Genomic DNA, 27,298 nt, shown 5'->3' with positions numbered 1-27,298 from the left:
CACTTTCTGTTCCTAGTTGCAGTTGTCACTGCTCTGTCGTCTCTTCCTGTTTCTGTTCTCTTCCGAGTGGCTGCTGTAACTCTTGGGAAGGGTACGCATGCTCTCCCTCAGACAGATGCTTTTTCTGGTGCAGAGAAGTTGAGACCACCAGAGAGACACTGGTCTCCAGTTTAGCTAATTCTGTGCAGAACCAGCCTGCCTGCGGTGGGGCCCGGCTGTGGACGGTCAGCCATCCATCCAGCTGTTACATCAGATTCTGTCCCAGAGTTCTCGCTAGAACTAAGCACTTTGGTTTTAGCAGTTTCCTCCAGGGCAGTGGTTTTTGGACTCTTATTTATTTATTTTTTTTAAGATGTAAACTTCTTTCCCAAATAAATAAAACACATAAAGGGAAAATTATTCTTGTTGAAAGAGAGAAGTAAGAGTGAAAGTAGTCCTTTTACTCTTCTTCTTGGCTTCCCCACACTCCCCAAGATCCTTAAGGCACAACCTGGAGCTCTGCTACGTAAGGTCTGAAATCCTGGGCCAGAGACTGACAGTAAAATGAGTCAACTCACTACTCTTGGGCTCTCTCTCCCTCTCCCTCTCCCTCTCCCTCTCCCTCTCCCTCTCCCTCTCCCTCTCCCTCTCCCTCTCCCTCTTCCTCTCCCTCTCCCTCTCCCTCTCCCTCTCCCTCTCCCTCTCCCTCTCCCTCTCCCTCCCTCTTTTTTCTCCCTTCTTCCCTCCCTCTGTCTTCTCTCCTCCTCTCTCCTTCATCTTCCAACTGAGGGAGAAAGAAGGTACAGATCTAATTTCAAGAGTACCTTGTTGGAGACATTCACTATTCACTTGGAGGGTGACTCATAGTTCTGCAGCCATCAAATTCTCTTTTATTTGGGGGGTGGGGGTGGGGGCTGTTCTGGTCATTCTGAAATAGCAGATTGGGTAATTGAGCTATTGTTCTGTAAAACTTCAGGTTTTACTTTGGCTCTCCTTGCTGTCACTACTTTATTGCAGTTCAGGTAACATGTAGAATTTGATCAAAAGGTGCTTTTCCTCAAGTGACATGCTAGGGAAAAGTATCTTCTTAGTTATGGGGCTGTGACTAGTCACCTCCTTTGTTGTTTCCTCTTCTAGTAGAACTATACTGGCCCAGCCATCCCTTTTGTTATCTACTTCTCAGTAATGGAGTTTCACCTAAGGATGGTTTCTAGACTCTAGATTCTCCCTGAGAACAAATTGTGGACTGGACCAGCTCCTTACTTACTAGTGAATGAAAAATATTGGGTGTTAGAACGTTTTGGTGATTGTATTTCCTCCTTTGAGTTCTCCATGTTAAAATGTAATATTTTCAGTTTGACCATTGGCTGTAGGTCCCTCTATTGGAACATTTTGTTTTCTGGATGAGGTCATGTCTTAGAAGTCCATCCATAAACTCCAAAACCAGCAGCAGTGGTGATTTCTTACAAGGGCAGAAACAGTCAATGCTAAGGACTCCTATAACCCAAATAAAAACCCAGTTCAATCTTCTTTTATGACAAGGAGATCTATCCCTCCTAGCACTGAGAAACCAAGCTCTCAAGTGTCTTGAACACATGAAGCTGTTGAGATTTTTACAAAATAGAGGCTCAGTAAAGCTACATACACTGAGTGGCCAGATTATTATGATCTCTGAATGCATAATACTCTGGCCACTCAGTATATATATTAGAGGCCTGGTGCATGAATTCATGCATGGGTGGGGTCCGGCCAGCCTGGCCAGGGGGAGGGGACATGGGCGGTTGGCCTGCCTGCCTGCTGGTCGAACTCCTGGTCCAGGGGGCAATTTGCATATTAGCCTTTTATTATATAGGATATACCCTGAGTGGCCAGATTATTATGCATTCAGAGATCATTATAATCTGGCCACTCAGTGTATTCTTCACTGAAGCAACAAGGATTAAAGACCAAGCAGTTTCTCTTTATCAAAATTTCCCTCAGCCCAAGAAAAGTGACCAAATGCCCCAATTAACATAGCAGCCTCAAAATCCTGAAAACAATACCCTTCTTAAGAGGCATGCTCCATTTCTCCTTTTCGTGTCTGACCAAGACTGGAATATTCACATCAATTTTGCATACCTTAGAGCACTCTAATTCAGATCAGACTCTATCTGACTGCAATACATTTTGTATTACATTTTGACTTCCTCGTGCCCTGTGTCTCTGAGGGGACACAGGCTTTGTGGCACTGCTTACCTCATTAGATGATAACTGCAATTTCATTCCTAATTGGTTGTAGCAAATTAAAACCCTTTCCACCACTAATACTTAGGTAATTTGTCGTAATTACTGTAGCTCATGTTGACAAATTAAGTCTGGTGGTAGTCCTCATTTTAACATCCTCTTGGCTGTATGTATGACAGGTTCAAACAAAGTACTTCAAGGAGGCCTATCAGAGCGAGTGATGAGTATGGAACATGATTTTAACAGAAGCCCTGGTGTCTGTGCCTTTAGATTGATTGTTAGAAGGCTGGCTGCCTTCACCCCTGGCCCCCCTTGCTTCCCTGGTTCTTTGCGAACGAACTACCTGTGCTTTGAGCTCTCCAAGGTGCTGGCTACTGATGGCGACACGCCAGACTCTCCTTGTTGCTGTCCACGGTCCTGCTCTCCCTCCCCGCTTTATAATCTCTGCTCTCCATAAGACACACCTCAGAACAGTGTTGGAATCTCCCTCCTCCACTACAGACATCTTGGTGATGGTCCCTGACTTGATCCACCAGGAAAAGGGGAACAAAACCTTGAGCTATATATGCGGAGAGTCCTCACAACCATCTAGCCAACTGTAGGAGGGGACAGGAAAGACAAGCAATTCTGAGATTGGAAAGAATTGTTGTTTGAAATGTTCAGGGCACTAGGGCCTAGAGAGTGACCTCAAAGGGCCTCAGAAGAACTGGATGTTTTGTCATCTATGGACTGATATGTTAAAAGCAGAACTACAAATAGACATGTTATAGACGGAGACTGGATTGCTCATGTACAATAACCACACATACTCTATAAATGGGGAATACAAAATGAGTCTTCTTCGGTTTATAAGCACAAACATTTTGAACTTAAAGCCACTTGAGCTTGATGACCAGTGCTAGCTGTCTTGTCACGGAGCTTCTCTTCCCTTTTCCCTCAATCTTAGAAGTAAAAGCAAAGACGACCCATAATGATGGGTTATCAGAATGGATCCTGGAGGGACTCGGCATATGAGAGGCACCGAAAACAAATACCAAAACCCTGAGTCATGCCCCCTCTTATTACAACCATCTTGTACAGAACTAAATGGGCCTTAAATACATTAACCATCCCATCCATCCAGAGCACAAGTGCTTGGCCGTATCTCAGGAGATGCATCTTTAAACTGGATTCTGCTACTCTCTTGGGGTATCTGCCAATAAGTGGATGACATCAAGGGTGGCAAGGAGCCGAGAATGCTCAGCCCCTGCCAGTCTGGGACGAGGCAGCTAGTTCCTCCCATCACAGAAGAACTGCAGGAGCTTCTCTCCTTCTCAGTGCTGACGTCCTGTGTCAATGTCTGCATAATAGTTCATGTAAGAGTTAATACCAATGAACGACTTACAGCAGAGTTTGGTTTGGGAATCAGGCTTCCAGAATGAATTTTGGGGGACCCCCCTTTACATTTCCTCATTTGAACCCAGGAGAAACGCCATTCTTCAAGGACAGGTAATAGAAGTGATTTATCTCCATGAGCAAGCCTTTAGGAAGACAGAGTTAGGGTTACAGTGACAGCTGGGGTATTTTCCATCTACTTCTCTCCCTGTGCCCTTATTCTCTCAAATAGCAAACGTGTCTCAGAAAGGATTCCAGCGCAGAGGGTCCAAATTTTGTTCAACATGTGTGTCATTCTTCTGTGTGAACTCTTACCTCTGGGATCATTTAACCCCCTCACGTCTCTCCATCTTTCTCCTAGAGGATTTGTGTGCTGTTTTGTTTTTTTCTTACCCCATCTAGACCTACACTAATTGTGTATTGATTAATAATCATAAGTGCCTTTGGCTCATTTACTTCCAGGGTCAGAGCAGTCAGATGCACCACCTTGTCCTAGGGGAGAGAAAAGGAAATGAAGGCTGGTGTCTCAGCCAGCCATGCCCAAGCTAACCATGACTTAGCTCTCCACGCCTTTCATCTAGTCCCGGTTATTGGCAAGGCAGAATGAAAATGAGTGCTTCCAATACCAGGCTTCAGTGGGAATTAGCAGATCCTTGATTCACAGATTCCTTTTTCTTCTGTGCCCTGGCTCCCTGCTTCTATTCTGATTCTAGAATTCGGGCCAAAGCCTCAGGCAGGATAAAGAGTTACAGAGGTAAACTGGTTTATTGAGTCTCTGGCTGAAATACCTGGTACTTCTTGCAAACCCAGCAAGACTCTAATAAATACATTGATGACAAGTAACTTGAGACTTAGTATAGCCTAGGTCAGCCTTTGAAAAGCCGAGGGCCAAGCTCTCTTCTATTATTATAAAATGCGGGGCCAGTTATACCATCTGCTCCTAATCATCTATCATCTGTTCCTCAGAAAATGCAAAAATGACAGCGGGACGACCGTACTTACTCGTTCCTACCAGTTCTTAACTCTAGTTCTTAACGATGAAATCTTCCCAAACACATATGTTTCCTCTCCCCAATTTCTATCCTGTAATATCAGGCAAATATAAAAAACAAAAACCATCACAAAGCCCCTGGGCTCACATATTCTCATTTATCCTCCGTGGCTGCTTAATGCCAACGCTCTTCTGCTTTCCAAGCCCTGGAGTCCAATGTCAGTAACAGATGGACTGAGCCTCAGCCCTGGGGAGGAGAGGATCTGGCCCTCTCCTGGGGAGTGTGAGCAGAAAAGAGGGCCTAGATTCTGCTTGGGGAGAAGATCTGCATTGAAGCCATATGGCTTTCTGGAAGGAAGAGGTTCTGATTATTAATGGGCTTGTGGAAATGGCTCTGTATCTGGGTCATAAGATAAGCTGCGTGTGTATGACTGGAAAAAAGAAAAGAAAACTGATATATGAATAGCGAAACTTGTAGTGTGCCATGTATGTTGAGGAACACATATGGAAGGGAAAAAAGAACATAACCAAGTTGGAATATATATGCACTTGGGCACACAAGTGAGTATATCCTCATGTTGAAAAGGAGACACCCAGTGGAGATTTGAGAAGACAGAGGAAGAGAAGGTCTTTGGGTCAGAACAGTGCCAGTTACCGCTCTGGGCGGGGACTGTGAAGTCTGCAGATTTAGGAGAATGTTTCTGTTTCACAGAAGAGTTAAGTCCCAGGAAGGCACAAAGTAAGGCTGATTGAACAATGTGCCCCCTCTGGAAAATACACATTTTTAAGTGGGAAAAAAAAGTGAGGGGAATAGACCGAATCACAGATAGAATTGGGAGGCGAGGGGAACCTGAGTCGTGTGGGCGTGGAGCATGGAACACATTATTTCCCATGTAATGTCCTAACCACTGCCCCCAACCGGTCATCCACACCCTGACAGACCGCCCAGGGAAGGGAAACCATAAAAACCAGTCAGTAAAATCAGAACCAGCAGAGATAAATGCCTTCTTGCCTGACTTCTAACAAATTAAGCTTTTTCACAGCATAGTAACCCACCGCCCCAGGTCAACAGGCTGAGAAAGACAGAGCGTGTTGATGGAGGGGATTCATCCGTGCACGCAAACAGCCATTCGGGAGGGTCTGTGCAGGCTCCGGAGCCCGGACTGAGATCTCTCTCCCTCAGGGGGTCAGTCCATCCTTTCCTTCTCCCCGATGCCTCTGGGCTTGCGTGCCCGTTTGCAGCCCCGAGTTTCCCACGGCTGCTAGGAAGCATGTTTTCCAAGGGGGCGAAACTGAATTCTGCATGACGAGTGGCGCCGTTATGTTTCCTTCCCAAGTATTTCCTAAGATGGGGAGGTGGGGATGTCCGCCCAGTTTGACTACATCCGTGTGAAAACAGCAAGGTACACTGAGTGGAAGGATCTAAGTGCCTGCGCTTGGTTCAAGGGGCATCTTAAAGTCCAGATCAGCTCTGGCCTCCGGCCTCCATGGTATTAGAATGGAAATCTTAGGTCGTTCTGGTCCTGATTTCTGAGCATGTGAGCCTGGTGGGAAGGAAATGAGGAAACTGGGCAATGGACACTCCAAAAAACGTCTCAGGACTGAGTGACTGCAAGGCCGGCCTTAGGAGCTCACCTGAGAACAACAGACTAGAATCAGACCCCTGCACAGGCCCTCTCCTTCCAGAAGCAGCAGGTCCTGAGCCATCCCTCTCCCCAGTCTTGTCTCCCCTGCAGGCCTTCCTTCAGTCCCAGGAGCAAGGAGCTGAGGCTAGGAAGAGGCTCCTGGGGAACAGATCTCCTTCCTTTAGTTTCCTCTCTGCAGTCTTTGGCGCAGGATTGGCTGCAGAGGGGCTTGTTTTGGTTGGGGGCAAGCCCCGGGCTCCCTCCCAGCACTACCGCATGGAGAACACTGACTCAGTATCAAATCAAAGCAACAGCTGTCCCACCTCCTCTGTGCCACCCACTTCCCCGGCTCCGCTCCGAGGAATCTTAACTGAGCGTCTCAGGGCCTCCTCAGCCTACTGCAACCCCCTCTGCCTCCAGTTTTTCTCCCTCTCTCTAGCTCAAGAATAAGACATGCCTTTCTGCTTTTTTTTTTTTTTTTTTTTTTAAATCTCTTTTAGTCTCTGAAAAATCTCCTCTAGTTTCTGTCTCTCCTTTTAGTCAGGCTAGCATTCCTCCAGCTCTCCACTATGCGGATGCCAGGACACACACACACACACACACACACACACACACACACACACGGCCTGTCCTTGTTAACTCCTGAGGGCAGGGAAGTGGCTTCTGCTCCTTGACCTCATCTTTTGTGAGAACTGAAATCTGCCTGTCAGGTCCTGGGTTTTGTGAAGATGCCATTCTTTGCACCTTCAGAGATTTCATCCTTAGCTCTTAGTTCGCTGCAACTTCTCTAACCTGCCTGGCATTTAGTTTAATTTCCTTGGGGTCAAGGATCCTGGGGTTTCTCACAACAATGCATAGAAAGATGGTGATCAGAAAGGGTAGATGCCACTGGAAGTGAAGTTACACTAAATGGAAACTTAACCTTTGAATTAGCTGGTGCAGAGACCTGCTTTCCAATGGCAATGAGTTCAGGAGGCCAGGCTACGACACAGCTCCCACCTGCTGCCTGCTACTGGGCTCAAGTCCGTAAGCCCCTCTGAGCCTCATTTCCTCATCTTTAAAATAAGAGGGTTACCCTGGCAGGTGCGGCTCAGTTGGTTGGTGCACCTTCCCAAACACTAAGGGGTTATGGGTTCAGTTCTTAGTCAGGACACATACCCAGGTGAGGGAGGCAACAACTGGAGTTTCTATCACGTGTGTGTGTGTGTGTGTGTGTGTGTGTGTGTGTGTCTACCCATCCACTTTCTTCCCTTCTTCTCTCTAGAACCAATTAAAAAATAAATAAATAAGAGGGTTGCGTTAGATGCTACTTAGGATTCTGGTCAACTCTACAAGTTTATGCTTCTAAGAATCACAGGAGGGAAAATATTTTGGGAAGAATTAAGTGTAACAGAAGGAGGTGAGGAATGACTGAACTGTGGTAACAGGGGTTTAAAAGGATATCAGCTCCATCCTGTCTGGCAGAATAAAAAAGATCTTAAAAATAACCACAGCTGGCCATTAGGGGCTGTAAAAAATGACCAGACATACAAATTGATGGCAGGGTTTTAGGAGATACACAGAATATTCATGACATAGTAAAGTTGGAATAACTGGGCTATTGTTTGTTGTTTGTTTTGTTTTGTTTCAGTGAAAAGGGGGTTAACACCTAGATGAGCTTCTTGTTTTAACCTCACCCTCAGGCCCACCACAGGCAAGCTAGCCAGCGACCTGCCAAGTTCCCTTCTGCCATCGGGCCTGGAAAAGCTTAGCCACAGGCCAGCCCAGGCCTGGGAAACAAAGCCTCTCATTTGCAGCAACCTGCTTAGGATGGAACCAAAGGTGTCTGCCAGTGCCCAACAATAAGCCTGTTTGAGCGCCGATCAGCCCCTGGCGAACCTAAGCCTTGGATCGGCTAACCTAACCGTGCAGGTTATGTAAATCCCGGCCTCCTCCCCCAGGCTGCAGGCTAAGCAGCAGGTGAGGGTCTTGGAGGGAAGCTTCTCTTCCCACCTGTTTTCACTTTCTCCCCAAAGCCTCCTGGGAGAGGAGAGTAAAGCTGAGCGTGGTGACTTCGGGCCCAGGAGGCTGCTGGGAGCAGAAGGAAAGTAGGTAAACAAGACTGCGGAAACACCAGACAGCAGCAGGAAGAACAATGGAGGGAGGGAACGAGGAGGTGCAGGAGCTCAGTAGTCCAGCCAGAAAGAGGGTGGCAGGACATGAGTGGGAGAGCAGGCCTGGCTCAGGGAGGCAGGCGGCCGCTGAAGCGTGTCTGAGCCCTGAGTTGTGAAGGAAATGTGACCTGGACCATAACCGAGCTCAGCAAGGAGATCCTCGGGGATCACACAGCCCTGTCCCCAAGGAGCAGCAGAAAGAGAGGGAAGTGCACAGGCAGTACCTGGAGCCACAGATAATCTCAGATGACAGAGTGACCCCCACCTCGGTGGCCCCAGCTTTTGTTCGATTGCCCTGTAATGCTGGGAATATTCGGCAGCTGGGAATTTAAGGAAGGGCAGACAGCTCAAAAGGAATGGAGAGCAGAAAATAAGAAATATTTCGACGCTCAGTCCCTCAAAGTCTTATACTAAGAAATTGCACCGTGACTTCAGAGGAGTAGTGTGATTTCTGCAGTCCGAGGGCATCTGGAGAGTTAAGGGGAGTCTTGTTCTTGATCAGGGTATTGTGCTCTGAAATCTCTCAAGACAAAGTGACTTCCCAAATTTTGGAGTTTTTTGCCTAAATCAGGACTCAGATGGGATTGGCTTCTGGGCGTAAAGAAAAGCTCCAAGGCTAAGCTCTGATTCTGATTTTGCCATGGCTGTTCTCTTTAGTGTGTGGCATAAGATTTTGCTATGTGTCTGAGGTTAGGGAAGAATCAGGGCCCCAGCATGGGAGTGAGTAAACCTTTCTAAAAGTGCCTCTCGTGCCCTAGCCAGTTTGGCTCAATGGGTAGAGCATCAGTTTGATTCAGGGCACATATCTGGGTTGCGGGCTCAATCCCCAGTAGGGAGCATCCAGGAGGCAACCTATCAATGAGTCTCTCTCATCATTGATGTTTCTCTCTTTCTTTCTTTCTCTCTCTCTCTCCCCATCCCTCTCCCTTCTTCTCTGAAATCAATAAAAATATATTGAAAAAAAATAAAAGTGTGTTCCTTAGTATTCTGGGCTACAGCTCTCAGCATATTTTCCCCTTGGAGATAGCACTCCTCCACCCACCTGTCACAGTAGTCATGAGAAATAAGTAGGCTGAGATGAAGATTATTTTTAACTCTGCGGTTAGAGAAATGCTGACTCATCATCACCATCACCATCACCATCAACTCTTACTCAGGGAGCTGATTTTCTCTGGTCTGTGAAGTGGGGGTCTGGATCCAAGCACAGTCAAGGACAGCAACAGTTATGTGGGAGAGTCCTGTCCCCTTGTCCCACCATCCTAAATGTGCACCTGTGCACACTGACCCTCTGGCCAATGTACCTTAGATTCCCAAGACAGGGCAAGGAAGATATAAGACCCAAGCAATCAGAGATTGTACTGGCTCAGAGCCTTCCCTACTAGCAACATCTAAATTGGAGAGATAATACATTCTGATTCATTGGAGTCACTTATTATTCAACAAACATTTATTGAGCACTTACTATGTGCGAGGTGAAAACCTCATCCACAGGTGCCAGTGTATGTTTAAGGAGGCACATTAGTAAGTTTCCAATTCTACCTCTGCTACTCTTAATATGAACAATCAATCAGGGCTCTGTTGTCCTTTAAAATGGTGGGAATCCTAAAGACACTTGAACCCATGGAAAAATCAACCAAGAATTCAGAACCTCCAAGGCAGCTGAGGGAAACAGGAAGATGATGTTAGCTGTTAGCATAGGTATTAGAGTGCTATGAAAACATGGGACCATAGTTTTAACTGGACACATCCGTAGCTTTGATAACTGAAGAGGCCCACATTGCAAGGCTCTTACAAAATAGCCCCCAAAGGTATAGATGAAGATATGTTCAGAAACCCAATAAAAAATACAACCAGTGGGCACAGATTGTGCCACCATCACCACAGGCACTCATTTCCAACTTGCTTTCCTGTTGTTGTTGTTGTTGTTGTTTTTTTAATTTTATTGATTTTTTACAGAGAGGAAGAGAGAGGGATAGAGAGTTAGAAACATTGATGAGAGAGAATCATTGATCAGCTGCTTCCTGCACGCCCCCCCACCGGGGACGTGCCTGCAACCAAGGCACATGCCCCTGACTTTAATCGAACCCGGGACCCTTCAGTCTGCAGGCTGACGCTCTATCCACTGAGCCAAACCGGTTTCGGCCCTGTGGTTGTTTTTTAATCACATTGCAGGTGAGGATGTGAATACTGTTTGGGCGAGCCACCCTTGGCCAACAGTCTTCCCTCTGTAACCCTTGCCCCACAACCACAGATACAAAGGCACGCTCTGTGAAGAAGGCAGTGCCATGAAGATGTGCAGGAAGTCTGGGCTTCCTGGTCAGAGAGATCTAAGTTGAAAGCTTGTCCCACCTCAACACTTTTGAGTCCATCATCTAGATGAGTTACTTAGCTTCTCTTAGCCTTAGTTAGTCTCTTGAGTCCTAGTTAACTCATCCTTAATGTGTAGAAGACCAACTAAAGGGGCCATCCTGGAGTAATGAATATAGACCAACTAACTTGGATCTTGAGACACAGAGGGTGACCGATGAATATTGATCCCCATTACCTTGTGTACTTTCGGAACTTCATCTCTAGATAGGGGACCCTCTTGGATGGCCTATTTGTTTTTACTGTGTTTTGTTTGCTATTGCCTCTTTGCTGGCAGATGTTGAGCCTAGTTCTCTCAGTAGAAAATGCTCACTCAGCCTCTCTGTTTCATTTATTAAATACATAATTTTCAAGCACTCTCTATGTGTGACATGCTGTATTAGGTCCAGTGCTGGATACAAAAATGAATCAGATATCAACCCTACCTGCACGATCTGAATAATTTTGGAGGGAACCCAAACATGCAGTACAAAGTAGAGTGATGCATAATTTAAGGAAGGCAGATAACGGGTTGTAACTCCGGGAAATGAGAAATTATTTTCACCGGGGACAATCGGGGGAGACGTTTTGAAAGCGATGCCACAGAAAATAGGCCTCAAGAATGAATAGTGCTTAGATGTGTGGAGATGGGTGAAGGGCATTATCAACAGCTATTGTAGGAATAGGGATGTATGCAAGAAAGCAAAGTGGTTACAAAAAGGATTCAAATAGAGTCATCTGTCTGGGATATGGGTGAGTGAAGTAAAGGAAATACACAGCTGAGAGGCACATTGGCATCAGCCCGTACAGGATCTTAAAGGCTAGGCTATCAAATCTGGATATGATCTGTAGACAATGGAAGTCAATGCATGGAAACTATATGATCAATATGACCACCTATTTTTCTATGAGAGGATCCTCCCCTCACTGACAGTCCTGTGGTTTCAATCTTTTCATTCCTTCCAAAGCCCCTGCCTGAGGAGAATTCTCATGGTTTCCACTTCCAAGTCCTCGGGGCCCTTTCAGAGTTCTCTCAAGTTTTCCTTTCCGGCCTGACTCTATGGGTGGAATTGTGTTGATGTCATAAATAATTGGCACGATCTAAATTCAAAGAAGGCACTAGCCTTTCACAACCCAGGCAATAATTTCTCCTACTTATCCTGTTGATAGAATTATAATTACTCCTCTGCTCCCACGGAGTGGCCATTCATCAATTATCATTACAGGTGTACAATTTTGCACAAAGAGAAAGAAAACTTAAGTATTTCTCAAAATTAGAGGAAGAACCGTCACCCCAGGTGCGCAAATAAGACATCTAGCTCTTCAGCAGTTTCTTAAAACACATACAAACCAGAGTTTCTGTTAGCCTACAGGGGACGATACATCAAGCATATCACAAATATTGCCATTTATTGGAGATCATTTGTTTAGTTATCAGTCCCATCACCTGAACAATTTAGTTAAATTTGAATGACCCAACCATCATTTCATTTATTCATCCTAAGCAAAAGCAAAAACAAAACAAACAAACAAACAAACAAAAAACAACAAAATGCAGGAGGAGGGAAGGAATGGAAGCAAGGAGAGCAGAAGTGAGAATGCAGGGGGGGAAAGGAGCAGGAGAGTAAAGACTAAATCCATGCTGTGGGACAGAATGCCCACTCTACATGATTAAAAAGAGGCATAGCACCATGCCAGCTGCGACAGAATGACTGACCAGACCAATTAAATATGCCAGGGCCCGCTATGAGCTAAATTTCAAAGATACAGACATGAATAAGGTAAGCCCCCTGCTCTCAAGCAACTCAAGGCTTAAATGAGAAGACTGAGAATTAAACAAGTAAATTGCATGACAATGGCCGAAATGCTATGAGGAAAAGGAGCTGTTGAAAGGCTTGGAGAGTACCAGCAGAGAGAGAAGGAGGGTCCTTGAGAGTTGTTATGTGTTCGCTTTGAGGTGAGTCCCTGAACCTCTTTAAACCTCGTCTCTAAAAAGCGATTATGTCTAGTTGCTTATCTTTCAAGGTTGTTTTGACATTCAGTGAATTCACGGTTGAAAAAATCCACTCTGCAAACTGCAAGCCCTATGCCGGGGTTTGAGATGGCTATTTTCTCTGTTCTTTTGAGCAGAGGCCTACTCGGGGCTTATTTTGTGCCCCTGGTTCTCATACGGTGGGCTGAGCACTGACCCTCCCCGCTGCCTCCCTTCCCTCCACCACCCCAAATTTTAGCACAACCTCTTGGCTTCCTACAGTGTGTAGGAGCAGCATAAGCGCAAACACACAAGCCACTGAAAAATAAGAGGAAACACTCACCAACGTCCGGCTGCCTCTATCCTTGATGTCCACAGAAGGCAGCAGGGTGAGGTCCCGACACCCAGGGAGGGTCTCTGCTGGGTGGGAGAGCCCTGTCCTCCCTCCCCAGGCCACCTTTCTCTCTCTGGTCCTCATCTTGGCTGCCTTTTCCACCAACACGTGCTCTGTCCCCTTTCTGCCTGCTTCTCTCTACCTATAACAGACTCTGTTTTCTCTGCTTTCCTCCCCCTCTCATTTGCGCATTAACATGTCTGTCTGAGAACAGAGTAATTTCTAAATCTCCAAGAGCATGTCTGTGAGGAACTCAGCAGAGGGGGTGCTTCCATGAAGGCCTGCGAACCCTGAAACTGTCTCTTAGAGCCTCCATCCAAACGCAGAAAATCTCTTTATCTCCCATTTCTTCCCCTCTTTCCCTGTCTCCTTTCCCTTCCCCCCACCTTCCCTCTGATACATCAGTCCTCTGTCCCCTTTCTTCTCCAAGGACCGTAAGCCCCTGTGCCACTACTCTTTTTAGTGCCATTCTGTCCCTCCCCAAGCCTCCCCTATGCATCCCCTAGTGCCAGCTCCCCCTTCTCCTCTCGCCCTTTCCTCTCCCACCACCCTCCCTAGGGTCTCTACCGAGCAGGTAGTAGTGCGGGAACTCCAGGTCTGGACAAGCAGCCAGCAGCTCAGAACTCTGCTCAGCAGCCGATGACCTCACTGAGTTCTGCGCACGTGATTGGCTACTTCTGGGCTTATGGCGGGAGACTAAAAAGATCTCCTTGTTTCTTTGTCCCTCCGCCCCTTCAGGTTGGATTGGGGAAATAGGCCCTGGACACAGTGTAGGCACAAAATGGTTTGTGGGCTGCATTCTAGGAAGAGAGGGATTTGTTGTGCCTGAGCAGTGAGCAGAATCGGTGATATAAGTGGGCAACTGGACTGAGGAGGAAGGAGGCGAACTTGAAAATTTGAGCACCCAATAGAGAGGTGAGACTCTGGGAAGGCTGTGGGCAGCTTCTGCCCTCACTGTGGTGTCTGTCTTTAGAGGCAGGGTCTTAACAGAAGCAAGCAGAACTTTGGATTTGGATCAGGCATTTAATTTCCGGTCTTTGTGTTCTGTTTATATGACCTTGGGCAAGTCACTTCATTCTGTTTCCACCCTGCAAAGTAGTAATAATGCCGGAGGGCTGCTCTGACAGGCCATTTAAAAGGAGTAATGCAAAAGCATTTTCTAATTATTAAACTTCTCATTATTTTAGTAGATAACAGAGTGAAGCAGAGAGAATCCTGGGTGAGGAAAGAGAAGTCTTTGGTTTTCTGTAATTGTCACTGTAGTGACCTCCCCCAGGTCACATTTAACCTTTACACGCTGTGAAGTGGGAGAACTGGACCAGTGACCTCTAGGAGCTCTTTTGCCGCTAACGTGATCTGATTGGCTGTAAACCTTAGTGTCCTCCTTGAACTCACCCTTGGGAGGAAGGATTTGCTTCCTTTTTCAATACTTTAGTTAATGTCACTTTTTTTTGGTGAGAAACCTGCCTTTTCTTGGGCTCTCTGGTGGACCTACTTTTCACAGGGGCCTAGCTCTCTCCCACCTCCACCAACGAGAGTATAGATCCCACACGACAGCAGCGCATCTGTAGGGCTCATCCTTGATGGAGATTCTCTCCCCAGGCTACTGGCAGGAGCAGGATTTGGAGCTGGGAACTCTGGCTCCACTCGACGAGGCCATCAGCTCCACACTCTGGAGCACTCCTGACATGCTGGTCAGTCAAGGTGAGAATCCAGGCCTCCTCATCTCGGTGTCTCTCAGTGCCCGCGACCATCCTCATGTCACTTCCCGCTCATGTGGCCTTCACCCTGTGTTCTCCTCCTCGACTTTCCATCGGACATTGTAGTTCTTAGTTCTACACCAACATCCCTAGCACCCACTCCTTCTTCCTGTAGACCTCTGTGTCCCCTCACTTTTTTTTCCCCCCTAAAAATATAATGATTTCAGGAGGAGTGTACTGCTCAGAATAAAGAGGTCTGGAAGACATAGTCAGTGTAGACATTTTTATAAGGAACCAGGGGCAATGGAATAACTAGTCAAACATTGATATACAGCTAGCTGTAAGTGAAAGGCTTCCCAAATCTTTCACTGAGATACTTAAGGAATATACCATTCCCAAATTTACTCCGCCAGCTCCGTCTATGGGCCATTAATCTCATAGTCATAGCGTTAATTCTAATTAGATGATTACTTGAGGGGCATTCCAATGACATAAGCACTGCATCGAGTGTCAGAAGAAAGAAGTTTGAGTCCTAACTGGAATCACTGATAAGTATTGTAGAATGAGCTTAGGCCCTCACCGCACCGCCATGGTCTCATTGTCTACATGTAAAATGAGGGAATTGGATTCCATGGTCCCTACGATCCCTTTCTAATTCAGATTCTAAACACTGAAACAGTGGCCAGGCTTCGTGCTTCAGTGTGGAGACAGCTATCCTGAAGTCTGAGAGCAACTTCAGCACGTGCACCTTCTGTACCGGGAGCGCTCGTTGTAGGTGGCGCTGGAGCTGTGGTGGCCAAGGAAGAAAGGAATAGCCGACAGGGGAGGGGTACGATCGGTGCCATAGGGAGCATAGGGATGGTCTGAGTTACTGCATTAGGGAACATAGGAATGATGTTTCTTGGCTTCCTAGTCAGAGGAAGTGATGCCGGTTAAGTGATTTTGCACCATAGAAGGAATGCTGTAGATGTTTCTGAATCAGCTGGGAGGTGTTTATTTTAGTTCTGTGAAGGTCACTGCTATTGGGTCCCAGAGTCAGTCCTGGAGATGAGGGAATCAATCACGGGAATCAGAGGCAATGCTGCGGGGGAAACGGAGCAATGACACCTGGAGGAGGAGCAAGAGTCACGCAGTCCAAGGGGCTCACAGTTGATGCCTGGCTAGAAGGCACATTTGGGATCCAAACGGCTCGTCCATATCATATCTGATTAGTCCTTGTTTGTTTGTGTAACATGACCAGGGAGAGAGGGATTCCACCACATCAGGGAAAACCAATGCTCTAACACCAGGATGGTGACGGGGTTTGTACGTTGGGAGGCGGGTAGCCCTAACACTGCAGAAATATATTAAGGGAGCTGATGAATGAAGGGCAGCCATTGTTGGAGGAATTGAAAAGTCGGTGTCAACTGTTTCCGTTTTTATAAAGCTGTTTTGTTTGTGTGGCTTGAAGTTGTATCCGCTGCTGCTTATGTAAGTGAACGCGCCAGCCTAGGGCTGGCCCGGCCTTTTGTTCGCTGTCAGTGTGGGGATTATTAGTCACAACTGCTTCTCCCGTTCTTGCTTCCATAGGCAGGTGGTGGCAGGAAGGCGAATCCTAGAATGACAGATACATAGGCGAATGCGTAGACTTTTCCAAGGTGAATGGTAGACCTCTATCAGAAACGATACATGTAGAGTGGCATGTGTAGACTTGGAGGGCTTTTATTCCTCCAAATGTGTGTGGCCATGCCAGTTTGGTAAGCAAATATTCAAAAGATAACTGTTTTCCTGTGCATTCCAAACAAGAAAATAAGGTTCCCACCACCACCACCACCTCTATTCCCTCCCCCTGTTCCTTCCTCCTGCCCTAAGAGACACAGAGACCTGGACCTTGGCTGGTCTGGATTAGATGTTGGCCCAGAAATGGGTGGAGAGACTAGGGCTTGCTCCGGAAACTAACCCTCTTCTACTCCTGCAGACAGTCAGCCCTGGACATCCGATAAGACAGTGGTGGCTGGTGGCATCGTGGAGCTCAAGTGCCAAGTGAAAGACCCCGAGGACTCCTCCCTGCAGTGGTCTAACCCTGCCCAGCAGACGCTGTACTTTGGGGAGAAGAGAGGTAGAGCCATCTCTCTCCGAGGGAACCCTGGGCTGGGGAGGGGGTGGCAGCACCGAGGGGAACGGTCCCTGTAGCCCAGAAGCTGAGGCAGGGGACGGTATGGTTGTTTGAGGGAACAAGAAGCCATGGGCTCCCCAGCTGGTTTCAGAGAAACTTGGCTATTACAGCTCTGACTTGAGCCTTCCGTGGTCTCATGGGGTCCTGGGTGGACTTGACCCCGAAGGAGCAGGAAGAGACGGCCTAATCTAAGTGTTGACCTGTGAGTCTCACAAGGAGGCCCTTGAGATCCAACATACTCTTCTTTTTTTTTTTTTAAAGCTGTTTTTTTAAAAATATATATTTTATTGATTTTTTACAGAGAGGAAGAGAGAGGGATAGAGAGTTAGAAACATCAATGAGAGAGAATCATCGATCAGCTGCCTCTTGCACACCCCCTACTGGGGATGTGCCCGTAACCAAGGTACATGCCCTTGACCGGAATCGAACCTGGGACCCTTCAGTCTGCAGGCTGATGTTCTATCCACTGAGCCAAACCGGTTTCGGCACCAACATAGTCTTCTGAGTAGATCTGAGGCTGCTGTGACAGTGGTCCAGGAAAACGGCCTAAAGACTGTTGAAACTCGGGAGCAGGATTTCACACCCCCCCCCCAAATCACACTATACCAGTGTTTTTCAACCTTTTTTGGGCAAAGGCACACTTGTTTCATGAAAAAAATCACGAGGCACACCACCATTAGAAAATGTTAAAAAATTTAACTCTGTGCCTATATTGACTATATATAAAGTAATTCTCTTGAATAGGAATCAAATAAACACAAAAAAAGTATTTTATAATTACTTTATTATGAAATATTAAGTAAACAAAATAGTGAAAAATTATAAAATTCTTGTCTTGTCTGCACCTACGGCACACCAGGCAACATCTCGCGGCACACTAGTGTGCCGCGGAACAGCGGTTGAAAAACGCTGCACTATACCCCTTCCCCCAAGGAAGCTGGTGGGATATAAACATGAAAGGTACCAGTAAAAGCCTTCCTTCCCACTCTCCCGATTCCCCGCCAGCCCTGCGAGATAATCGGATTCAGCTGGTGAGGTCCACGCCCCATGAGCTCAGCATCAGCATCAGCAACGTGGCCCTGGCGGACGAGGGCGAGTACACCTGCTCCATCTTCACTATGCCTGTGAGAACTGCCAAGTCCCTCATCACCGTGCTGGGTGAGGTTCCCTGACCCCAGAGTCACTGCCGCATACTCTAGTGCAAACAGACCTCTCTAGGTGCGTCCCCAAAGGAGTCTGCAGCCAGGCAGGACTCTGAGCCCTTTGGAAAAGTTCAACCCAGGTTCCCTTCGCAACGGAGAAAAATAGAAAGAGCACTGACTTCTAATAATTTCTCCTCTACTTACCATTTGCTCTGGGACAGACCTCTTACTCTCTCTGAGCCTGAACTTCCTAACCGGTAGCGGCAGGATGATGATGTCTGTTCCACCGAGCTCCCAAGATTGTGTGAGGGAAACATGGGAGGTGCGTGCAGCCTGTGATCATAGTGTCCAGGTTGAATACCACAGTTGCTTACCTGCTTTCCTCCTATATTTTACCCTATATTTCAATTCCCTTCTTTGCTTCCTTGAGCTTCATACTTATTCTGTGGCCATCCCATTGGCCTCTGGGTTGCCAGGTCACATATAATCTATCTCCATACTACCATGCCTCCTCTCCCCTCCCCTTCACCTCCCTGCCCAGATATTTCTTCCAGGTTCTTAGGTAGGAGATCAAAGAGAAAGATACCTAGTTTTCTACCCATCATAAAGCACATTAGGACTTAGGTATCCTCCCCCCCTCTCTGCCACCCCTCCTCCCCCCCCTGAGAGACCATCTTAGCAGGGAGAGCCCAGGGTAACCTCCTGGCCTCTCCTTCACATCCTGCCCATCCCCTGTGCCTGGTAGGAATCCCACAGAAGCCCATCATCACTGGCTACAAGTCACCGTTACGGGAAAAGGATACGACCACCCTACACTGTCAGTCTTCCGGGAGCAAACCCGCAGCCCAGCTCACCTGGCGGAAGGGGGATCAAGAGCTTAATGGTAAGCCCCTCCTGCCTCGGGGTTACAGGAGGAGGTGTGCTGGGAGGCAGAGAGAATGAGAGAGGGAGTGGTGCATGTCTGCATGTCTGTGTGCACACAAAGCATGATGGAAAAGGAAAAAGTGGGAGTGACAGATATTCTGTGTACACTCATGGGTGTATGTGTGTACATATCCATTTCACAACTTTCTAAGTTTGTCAAAGTTGAAACTCACCATCTGTATGTCTACAGTGGGGCCCACACACTATCTGTGTGTTAGGGCTCACTCTGTTTCTGTGTGTGTGTGTGTGTGTGTGTGTGTGTGTGTGTGTGTGTGTCTACTCCAGGAGAACCAACCCGAATACAGGAGGACTCCAATGGCAAAACCTTCACCGTGAGCAGCTCAGTGACGTTCCCGGTTACTCGGGAGGATGATGGGGTCGACGTCACATGCTCTGTGAACCACGAATCTATAAAAGAAGCTGACAGATCCACCTCTCAACGCATTGAAGTTTTATGTATGTCATGGGCTTGTGGGTGAAGATGAGTCCGGTATGAGGTGGGGTGTGGGGAAAAGGAAAGTGGTGATGGCTGTATGTGAAAAAATAGGCACAGATACCTGGGTAGGTAAAAACAAAATGAGACAAAATGTGGTGGTATAGGCCAAGGGTTAGCAAAAGGCCCAATAGCAAACATTTTAGGCTTTGCGGGTCATATGATCTCTCTCTCTCTCAACTACTTACCTTTGCTGTTTTTGCAGGAAAGTAGCAAAGATAATATGTAAACAAACAAACATAGTGTGTGTTCCAACAACATTTTATTTACAAAACCATGTAGCAGGCAGGATTGGACCCAATGGGTAAGCTTGCCAAGCCCTGGTGTAGGCCTGTCCCATGCAACCAGCTTGTAAGCTGTAGTGGCAACTATAGCAAACCAGTAGTCAGAAGATGTGCGCTCTAGTCTGCCCTCCGTTACTTCTGAACCATGTGATGCTAAGAAAATTGCTTCACCTCCCTGAGTTTGATACTTTACTTGCTAAATGAGAAGATGAACATGGGGATTACTGAGGCTTCTTCTTGATCTAGCTTTTGATGGTTTCAAGAAAATGCAGGCCGTAGGAAGCACAATTGCTCCAGCATCATTATTCCTAGATCTTTTCCTAAGTACTCCTCTATTTACCACAGCTCTTTGATTTTTCCTGGGATTCTGACCCAACATGTCCACGATTATCATCACTACTCTTAACCTTTCCCAGGATCCTCCTTCCTCCAAGGAATCTGCCTTGAGAATGGACAGTGAACTTTCCTCCTCTCCTGAGGAAATTTGGACATTTTCAAATACAGCTTTTCTGAGTGGTGGATCCAAGGGGGACGGAAAATAAAGCCCAAAGCTGGAAGACGAAGAGTTGTAAAATAATGTATTCTTTTTCTTCTAATTCATCTAAAGGCTGGGTGTTTTTCCAAAATAATTCAAACCCTGAATCTCTTTCCTTTGGGAGATACAGGCCTGACTTGAAGGCCATTTAAGTCATTGCTGAACTTGTTGCTGAAACTTGAACATGAGGTAGGTCTGGGGTGGCAGCACTTCCCATTCAGCCGACTCTCAATCTGGAAGCTGACGACCCAGATTCTGGCCTCTACTTCTGTGCTATTTCCACCAAAGCATGGCATCGCTTAGTGGCTTCTGCTTACTTCCCTGGACTTTCTTGAGGATAAATGAAACAATATCGAAAGAAGAGCTTGGTAAACTTGAGTTCTAGGTTGCTATGATTTGTTTCTCTGATTGTTAGTTCTGAGGGCGAGGCCCCTGGCGTTGGGCTTCTTCCTCTGAGTCTGGGCCCAGGCCAGGGCGAAGGAAGCTCTCGGCTGTCGGAGTCCCAGAGACTTCTGTCAGGAACCGGCCATCTGGCGATTCCTCTCCAGGGAGCTTTCTGGCCCACCTGTGATCAGTGGTCAGTGGACAAATGCTACACTCCAGGCACTATGCTGGAGGTTCCTGTGGGGCCTGCTTCTCTTTGTCCCGTTTGATTTGACTGAAACACGCTAATTAGCTGGTTAAGCTTGGTTCTGTCTTAGGGGAAGCTCGGCCTCTTTACCCATTCTTCCGAGCCAGCATCTGGTTGTGCTGTTCTCCGCAGCTGCCTGGACCTCGCCTCCTCAGCAGCCCTTTGGTGTCAGTGGCAGATGCCATATCCCTTTGCAGAGCCCGTCTCTATGGTGTCAGTGCCTTTTTGCAGCCAAACTATGCCCCCTTGTCTCTTGTTGTTTCAATGCTCTCACTTCATTTTTGGACTGAGCATTAAAAATTCTGTTTTATTGTCTTCAACCGGTTTAAGTCCCCCTCCAGAACAGAGAGGACTGAGAAGTTGTGAGCTCACCAGGCAAGTTCAAGTGTATTTGTTCTGTCACAACTGTTCATGAAGTTCTGTTTATGCGCTGGGCAGTGTGCAAGGCACAGATGAACCGGTGGCATGCCTTCTCAGCTCTCTGCTAGACATGTCTTAGGTCCTCACCAAGGACAGACCCTCCAGAGCCCTACCTCTACCAGGTGGCAGCACCAGTCCCCGCCACGTTCAGTGGCAATAGTGCTCTCTGCTCACAAGACCAGGGGGAGCCAAGTCTTGATTCATAGCCCCGTGGCCTCCCGAGGCATCCAGTGTGGAAGCTGTGGTGTGTGACAGGATGCTTTGGAGATCAAGGCGATCTGAACACCATGTTCTTCTCCACAGACACACCAACGGCGAAGATCAGGCCGGACCCTCCACATCCCCGCGAGGGCCAGAAGCTGCTGCTGCACTGCGAGGGGCGAGGCAACCCCGTGTAAGAGGAGTCATTTCCCGGCCGCCAACACAACTCCACCCTCTCAGATCCAGATCTTCACATAACATCTTCCTATCTTCCTGTCGCCTCTGTACTGTCTGAGCCTCTCGTTTTCCCTGACGCCAACAGCCATGCTCTGTTTCTACTGCCAAGCAGCAGAAGGGGGGAGGGGCTCTCCACCCCACGGGTTCCCTGCGGTTCCCATAAGGAACCCCAAACGATACCCCTCCCCCTGCCTCTGAGCAGCTCTGTGTCTCTGGCCCCTAGACCCTCTCGAGCTTTCATCAAACAGCCCCCGACTTCCCTGCTCCGTTATCTCTGTTTCCCTTTAGCTCCCTGACCTATTCTCTCCTGACCTCTCCGCAGCCCCCAGCAGTACCTGTGGGAGAAGGAGGGCAGTGGGCCGCCCCTGAAGATCACCCAGGAGAGCGCCCTGATCTTCCCTTTCCTCAACAAGAGCGACAGCGGCACGTACGGCTGCACGGCCATCAGCAACCTGGGCAGCTACAAGGCCTACTACACGCTCAACGTGAACGGTGAGCCGCCTCCATCCCCCCCGCGCCCTCTCTCCCCTTCTCTGTCCACCCTCTCCCCTCTCAGACCACTCTCTCCCTTTCTCTGTCCACCCCGAGAGCATCCCAGATGGTGCTTTGGAGTGGACTAAAGGGACAGCAGCCCCCCACTGAGGGCCTGAAGTCTCAGCTGCAGATCCCCCCTGAAATGAGCACTAAGGAAAGTTCAACAGGGTGTAGGGCTGGCCTAGGCCTTGTTTAGCCAGGAGGACTCAGTGGCACCGTCTCCAACCTCACACACTCTGGCAGCAGGAATGGTCATCCTGTGTTTACCCCCGGAACCTCTCCCGTATGGCTGTCGATGCCTGTCCTTTGCAACAGGCCATTCGCAGACTTGCTTCGGGGATGGGGACAGAACGCATACTCCTGCAGACCTGGGTCAAGGCCGCATGTGGAGATAAGTTTGTACTCTGTTGAGAAATAGTCGGAATCTTTCCCTAGATGCCATATCTTCTAGAGGAACTGGCGATGCCTCTTCTCTGACGTTCTTACCAAAAGGTGCAACCGTAAAACCCAGGTCAGGGGAAGAGACAAGCTGACGCAGAATTCCCTTATGGAAAGTGGGCAGGTGATTGGAAAAAAAAATACATGTTTTATTGATTTCAGAGAGGAAGGGAGAGGGAGGGATAGGAACATCAATGATAAGAGAGAACCATTGATTGGCTGCCTCCTGCATGGCCCCCTACCGGGGATGCAGCCTGCAACCTGGGCCAGTGCCCTGACTGGGAATCGAACCCTGACCTCCTGGTTCATAGGTCGATGCTCAACCACTGAGCCATGCTGGCCGGGCTGGGCAGGAGATTTTTTTGCAGAACCCAATAGCAGTGGAGTGGGGTCGTGCCAGGAAGTCTTACAAGCCTTTCCCGAGAAGAGGGAAATGCATTGTCAGGGGAACATGGAGGCTCCCTTGAGTGAAACATCCATTAAAGCCGACCTAATCAAGCCTGAGGAGACAAAGTAGGAAAGAGAAAATATATAATAAGGAGTCAATGAGGCGTCAAGACAAGCTGAGTCGGTGGAAAAACAGCAGTTCTCCCACGGACAGGCTCCCAGGGACAAGGGCCCCCAGTGTCTGGCTGGGGCGGATCTGACCCCGGGCAGATCTCAGCATGGGGGGACGGTCTCAGCACAACAAACAGAGCCAGAAGCCTGGAGCAAGGACGGGCCCTGAGGTTCGGTGTCCACCCCCATATCTCCCCGCAGTCAGGCTGGGTGATGATTGGCAGCCAGAGCAAGCTCTTGTACCCCATGGTTGGCCTCTTGCTGGTCCTCTGTGCCCTGTGCTGGAAAGTGGGTCTTGTTCAAACTGCTCCCAGTGCTGACCCCTGATGGCAGAATGAGTTACTGCACCTCCTTGCAGGAATAGCCTAAGCAGTGCTGACTCCACCTGCCTGGAATGAAATTAAATGTCGTGGAGGACCCAGGAGGTCATGTTGCTATGGGAACCCGTTTGTCTAGGGAATTTCCGTTTCCCTAATCGCTAGAAAAATTACCCAGGGTTTGTGTTTATTGTGGACTGGGTCTCACGGACTCCCCAGGAGAAGGGCTGCTTCCTGTCGCTTGCACCATCACACGCCCCCATCAGATCATGGAGCCCTGGGGTCACCCTCTCCTTCCCTCCCGAGTGGAACATGAAAAACCAGAGCATCAACGTTTTCTTTTTAAACAAGGCACAAGCAGGCACGGCTCTTAAAGCCGGCCTGATCAAGCCCGAGGAGACAAGGTGGCAGAGACAAAATATAGACTAAGGAGTCAATGAGGCATCCAGATGCAAGCTGAGTCTGTGGAAAAACAGCAGCTCTCCCATGGGTGGGAGTCACATGGATGCTGAGGGTAACGTTGGACTCATCAGCCTGGGCCCTGTGTTCCCGGGCATTTGGGACTCTGCCCTGGCTGGGGCTGTCCTGGGCGTGCCTGGCCCCTCTGCGCGGTTGGCATCGATCCTCCATGGATGCTGCTTTGGAGGACAGGTCTGCTCTCTGACGGCAGAGACATCGGCCATCCTTGGAGGCATCAGGGCGGAAATCTTCAGCTTCCCACAGACTCTGCATGGTGGGGAGGAACGCAGTCGCAGACTCTCCTGCTGAGACTTGCTGGAGGGTTGGGTTTGGCTGGAACTCAAACTCCTCCTGGTCTTCAGGACAGGGGTGGCCATCTGTCACTTTTGTAAGGTGCATCTTACAAAGTGCCCAGTTCTGGGGTCTGTCAGTCTTTTTCTGCTCCTTTTCTGATGATCTCAGGGCAAAGGGTGAACAGGCTGAGAAGCCCCTGTGGAGAATCCATCTCAGAAAAGCACGCGGACAGAAGAGTGTGAGGGATGGAGGATAGGGAAGGAATACTCTGAAAGCCCAGAGATTAGAAGAAAGAAATAGAGAAACAGAAGCAGCCAGGGAGAGAGAGAGAGAGAGAGAGAGAGAGAGAGAGAGAGAGAGAGGGAGAGAGAGGTTAAGAGACGATCTAAACATTCAAGTGATGAACTTGGACTTTGTGAAGGTCAAACTTCAGGGTCATGAATTCAACTTCAAGGGTTAATTGGAGGAGATGTCTCTATTTATTCATGAGCACATTAATGCCTGTAGACATGGCTATGTCCCACACACTGTGAGAAACATAATAAGGCCCATCCCCTTACTGAGCGACCCCACTCCGTGGTCCCGGCCTCAGCCTGTGTTCTCTGCCGGGGGAGACTGCGTGTGGCCAGGTCGGAGATGCCGGGATACGGGGTTTCTCAGGCTGACGGTGTGCATTGCCCCTACTCTCCAGACCCCAGTCCGGTGCCCTCCTCCACCAGCACCTACCACGCCATCATTGGCGGGATCGTGGCGTTCATTGTCTTTCTGCTGCTCATCCTGTTCATCTTCCTGGGCCACTACTTGATTCGGCACAAAGGTCAGATATGGGGGCGCGGGAGGAGGGGTGGGCGCGGGGAGGGAGGCAGGTGGGAGCTGGCTGCAGGGAGGGCCTTTGGGGACCAGGCAGCCCCTCCGAGGTCTGAGGAGGAAGAACACAGGCACCTTGGCAGAACTGGGGCCCCCTGGCCCCTCGGCGGAGCCGCACTGCCCTTTCATCACCCACAGAACCAAACCTCCCACTCAGCCAGCTGCTGCGCCCACGCGCTCCGCCACCACAGCTCTCTGCCTTCAGCAGGGACAGTGAATCTGCATCTTCGAGCCATGTCTTTCCTTCCCTGTCATTCTGTCTGGCCTCCTGTTTCTTGACCTTTGACCTCCTTCCCCCCCCCCTCCCCCCCCTGGTCTCCACAAGATCCTCTTCTTGTTTCCTCTCTCCTATCCGCACGCCATCTCACTGCCTCTCTTCACATGCCTTCCTCTCAGATGTTCCCCTTGTAACTTCTAGCGGCAGCCAGACTACCCAGTCTAGCCAGCTCTCTACTGCATTGCACAGGGAGCCGACATGCCAATTCCCCTAGCACCACCATACAAACAGAGACACACACAAGCACACACATTATACACGCATGTAAATATGTGTGCACACATGCAAACACTAGCATATGCATGCAATCTACACACAGACAGACAGACACATGCATGTGCACGCATATATACACACATAGACATACACAGGCACACATAGATACACATGCACATCTACACACACACACACACGTTTTTGCCAGTATTGTTGAGGTCCTCTATGTAAAGGCAGCACTCACTAATTCACAGGGGTGGGGTGAGTGAGGGGTGTTGGCAGCACGTGCACGCTAGGTCTGATGGGGAGGAATAAAGCTCTGACCAGGAGAAGCGGGCCGGGCCTGGGGTGGCCGGTGGGTCGGTGGGTGGGAGGGGCGTGGGCAAGGGGGCTCAGAGGTTTGGAAGCCGCTCCTGGAAAGAGGAGCCTCTGTGCCTCCCCAGGAACCTACCTGACACACGAAGCGAAAGGCTCCGACGACGCGCCAGACGCGGACACAGCCATCATCAACGCGGAAGGCGGGCAGTCGGGCGGGGACGACAAGAAGGAGTATTTCATCTAGGGGCCGCGCCCTGCGCCCGCCGGGCCCCACGGGGACTTCTGGGGCCACGACCAACTCGGACTTGTACAGAGCCACCGGGGGCGCCCTCCCGCCTGCTCCCCAGCCCCCACCCCTGTACAGAATGTCTGCTTTGGGTGCGGTTTTGTACTCGGTTTGGAATGGGGAGGGAGGGGGTGGGGAGGGAGGGCTGTCCTCAGCCCTTTCCTTGGCTTCTCTGCATTTGGGTTATTATTATTTTTGTAACAACCCCAAATCAAACCTGTCTCCGGGCTGGAGGGGCAGGGGCCCTGGGGCGAGAGGAGCAAAGCCCCTGAGCTTTAGGAGGAGGAGGAAGAGGAGGAGAAGGAGGAAGACCGGGAGGAGGTAAGGACAGGATGGGGCAGGCTGGTTTATGGGGGGCGGGGGGCTGGCATCAGCCCTCGGTCCTCTGCACAGAGCAGCTGCCTGGACTTCCCTGGGCCGGGGAGGCTGTGAGCAGAGCGGGAGGGGGACGGAGACAATGCTCCCTGCTCTCCGGTCCCTCTTCCCGGAACAGGAACCCACGGGGTCCCTGAGGAGGCGGCCTGCAGGTGGCAGGCAGAGGCCCAGGGCGTCCACACAGGGAGGACGTGGTCCCCGCCCGGGGGGGATGGGTTTGGAGAGACAGGATGTGAGATGGCCCACCTCCCCTTGTCCCCCGGATGTAGGAAGCAGGCCCTTTGCACAGGAGCCGCCCGTGGGGTCGCAGGGCCAGGCAGTCCCTCGTGGCTCCAGCAGCCGCAGGAAGGCCACTGCCCGCTCCCCTTGCCCAGGGGCCCTCACTGCCCCAGCCCTGGGCTATTGCTGGGCAACCACTCCTCCTATGGCATTGTTTACCATCCCCTCCTCCCGCCCTGCCCTGCCCCTCAGCCTGTCCCCCCTCCCAGCAGCCAGGCAGATATAACCACACAAGCACTAAAAGGAGCTTCGCTGCACTGAGCTGTTTCCTGCCCAAACAAAGAAGATAATGTGAACTTTG

At 49.3% G+C, this 27,298-nt stretch overlaps 1 protein-coding gene across 2 annotated transcripts in view; it reads left to right on the top strand.

The window, feature by feature from the left end:
- The window catches only part of CADM3 (cell adhesion molecule 3), a 31,104-nt gene extending 3,806 nt beyond the window's left edge, over window positions 1-27,298 (top strand). The window contains exons 2-10 of one of the 2 annotated variants that reach the window (XM_084865897.1): window positions 14,660-14,761; window positions 16,715-16,855; window positions 17,918-18,070; window positions 18,800-18,937; window positions 19,264-19,434; window positions 21,645-21,735; window positions 22,102-22,271; window positions 25,071-25,196; window positions 26,183-27,298. In XM_084865897.1, coding sequence (XP_084722023.1) covers window positions 14,660-14,761; window positions 16,715-16,855; window positions 17,918-18,070; window positions 18,800-18,937; window positions 19,264-19,434; window positions 21,645-21,735; window positions 22,102-22,271; window positions 25,071-25,196; window positions 26,183-26,301 — 1,211 coding nt within the window. In that variant the 3' untranslated portion in view covers window positions 26,302-27,298. The remainder of the gene's footprint in view (window positions 1-14,659; window positions 14,762-16,714; window positions 16,856-17,917; window positions 18,071-18,799; window positions 18,938-19,263; window positions 19,435-21,644; window positions 21,736-22,101; window positions 22,272-25,070; window positions 25,197-26,182) is intronic. The other variant, XM_084865898.1, reaches the window with a different exon arrangement.

Source organism: Pipistrellus hanaki (genome assembly GCF_964339955.1).
Source record: "Pipistrellus hanaki genome assembly, chromosome: 18".
Lineage (NCBI taxonomy): Eukaryota > Metazoa > Chordata > Mammalia > Chiroptera > Vespertilionidae > Pipistrellus > Pipistrellus hanaki.
This window is presented reverse-complemented; position numbering and strand designations above follow the sequence as displayed.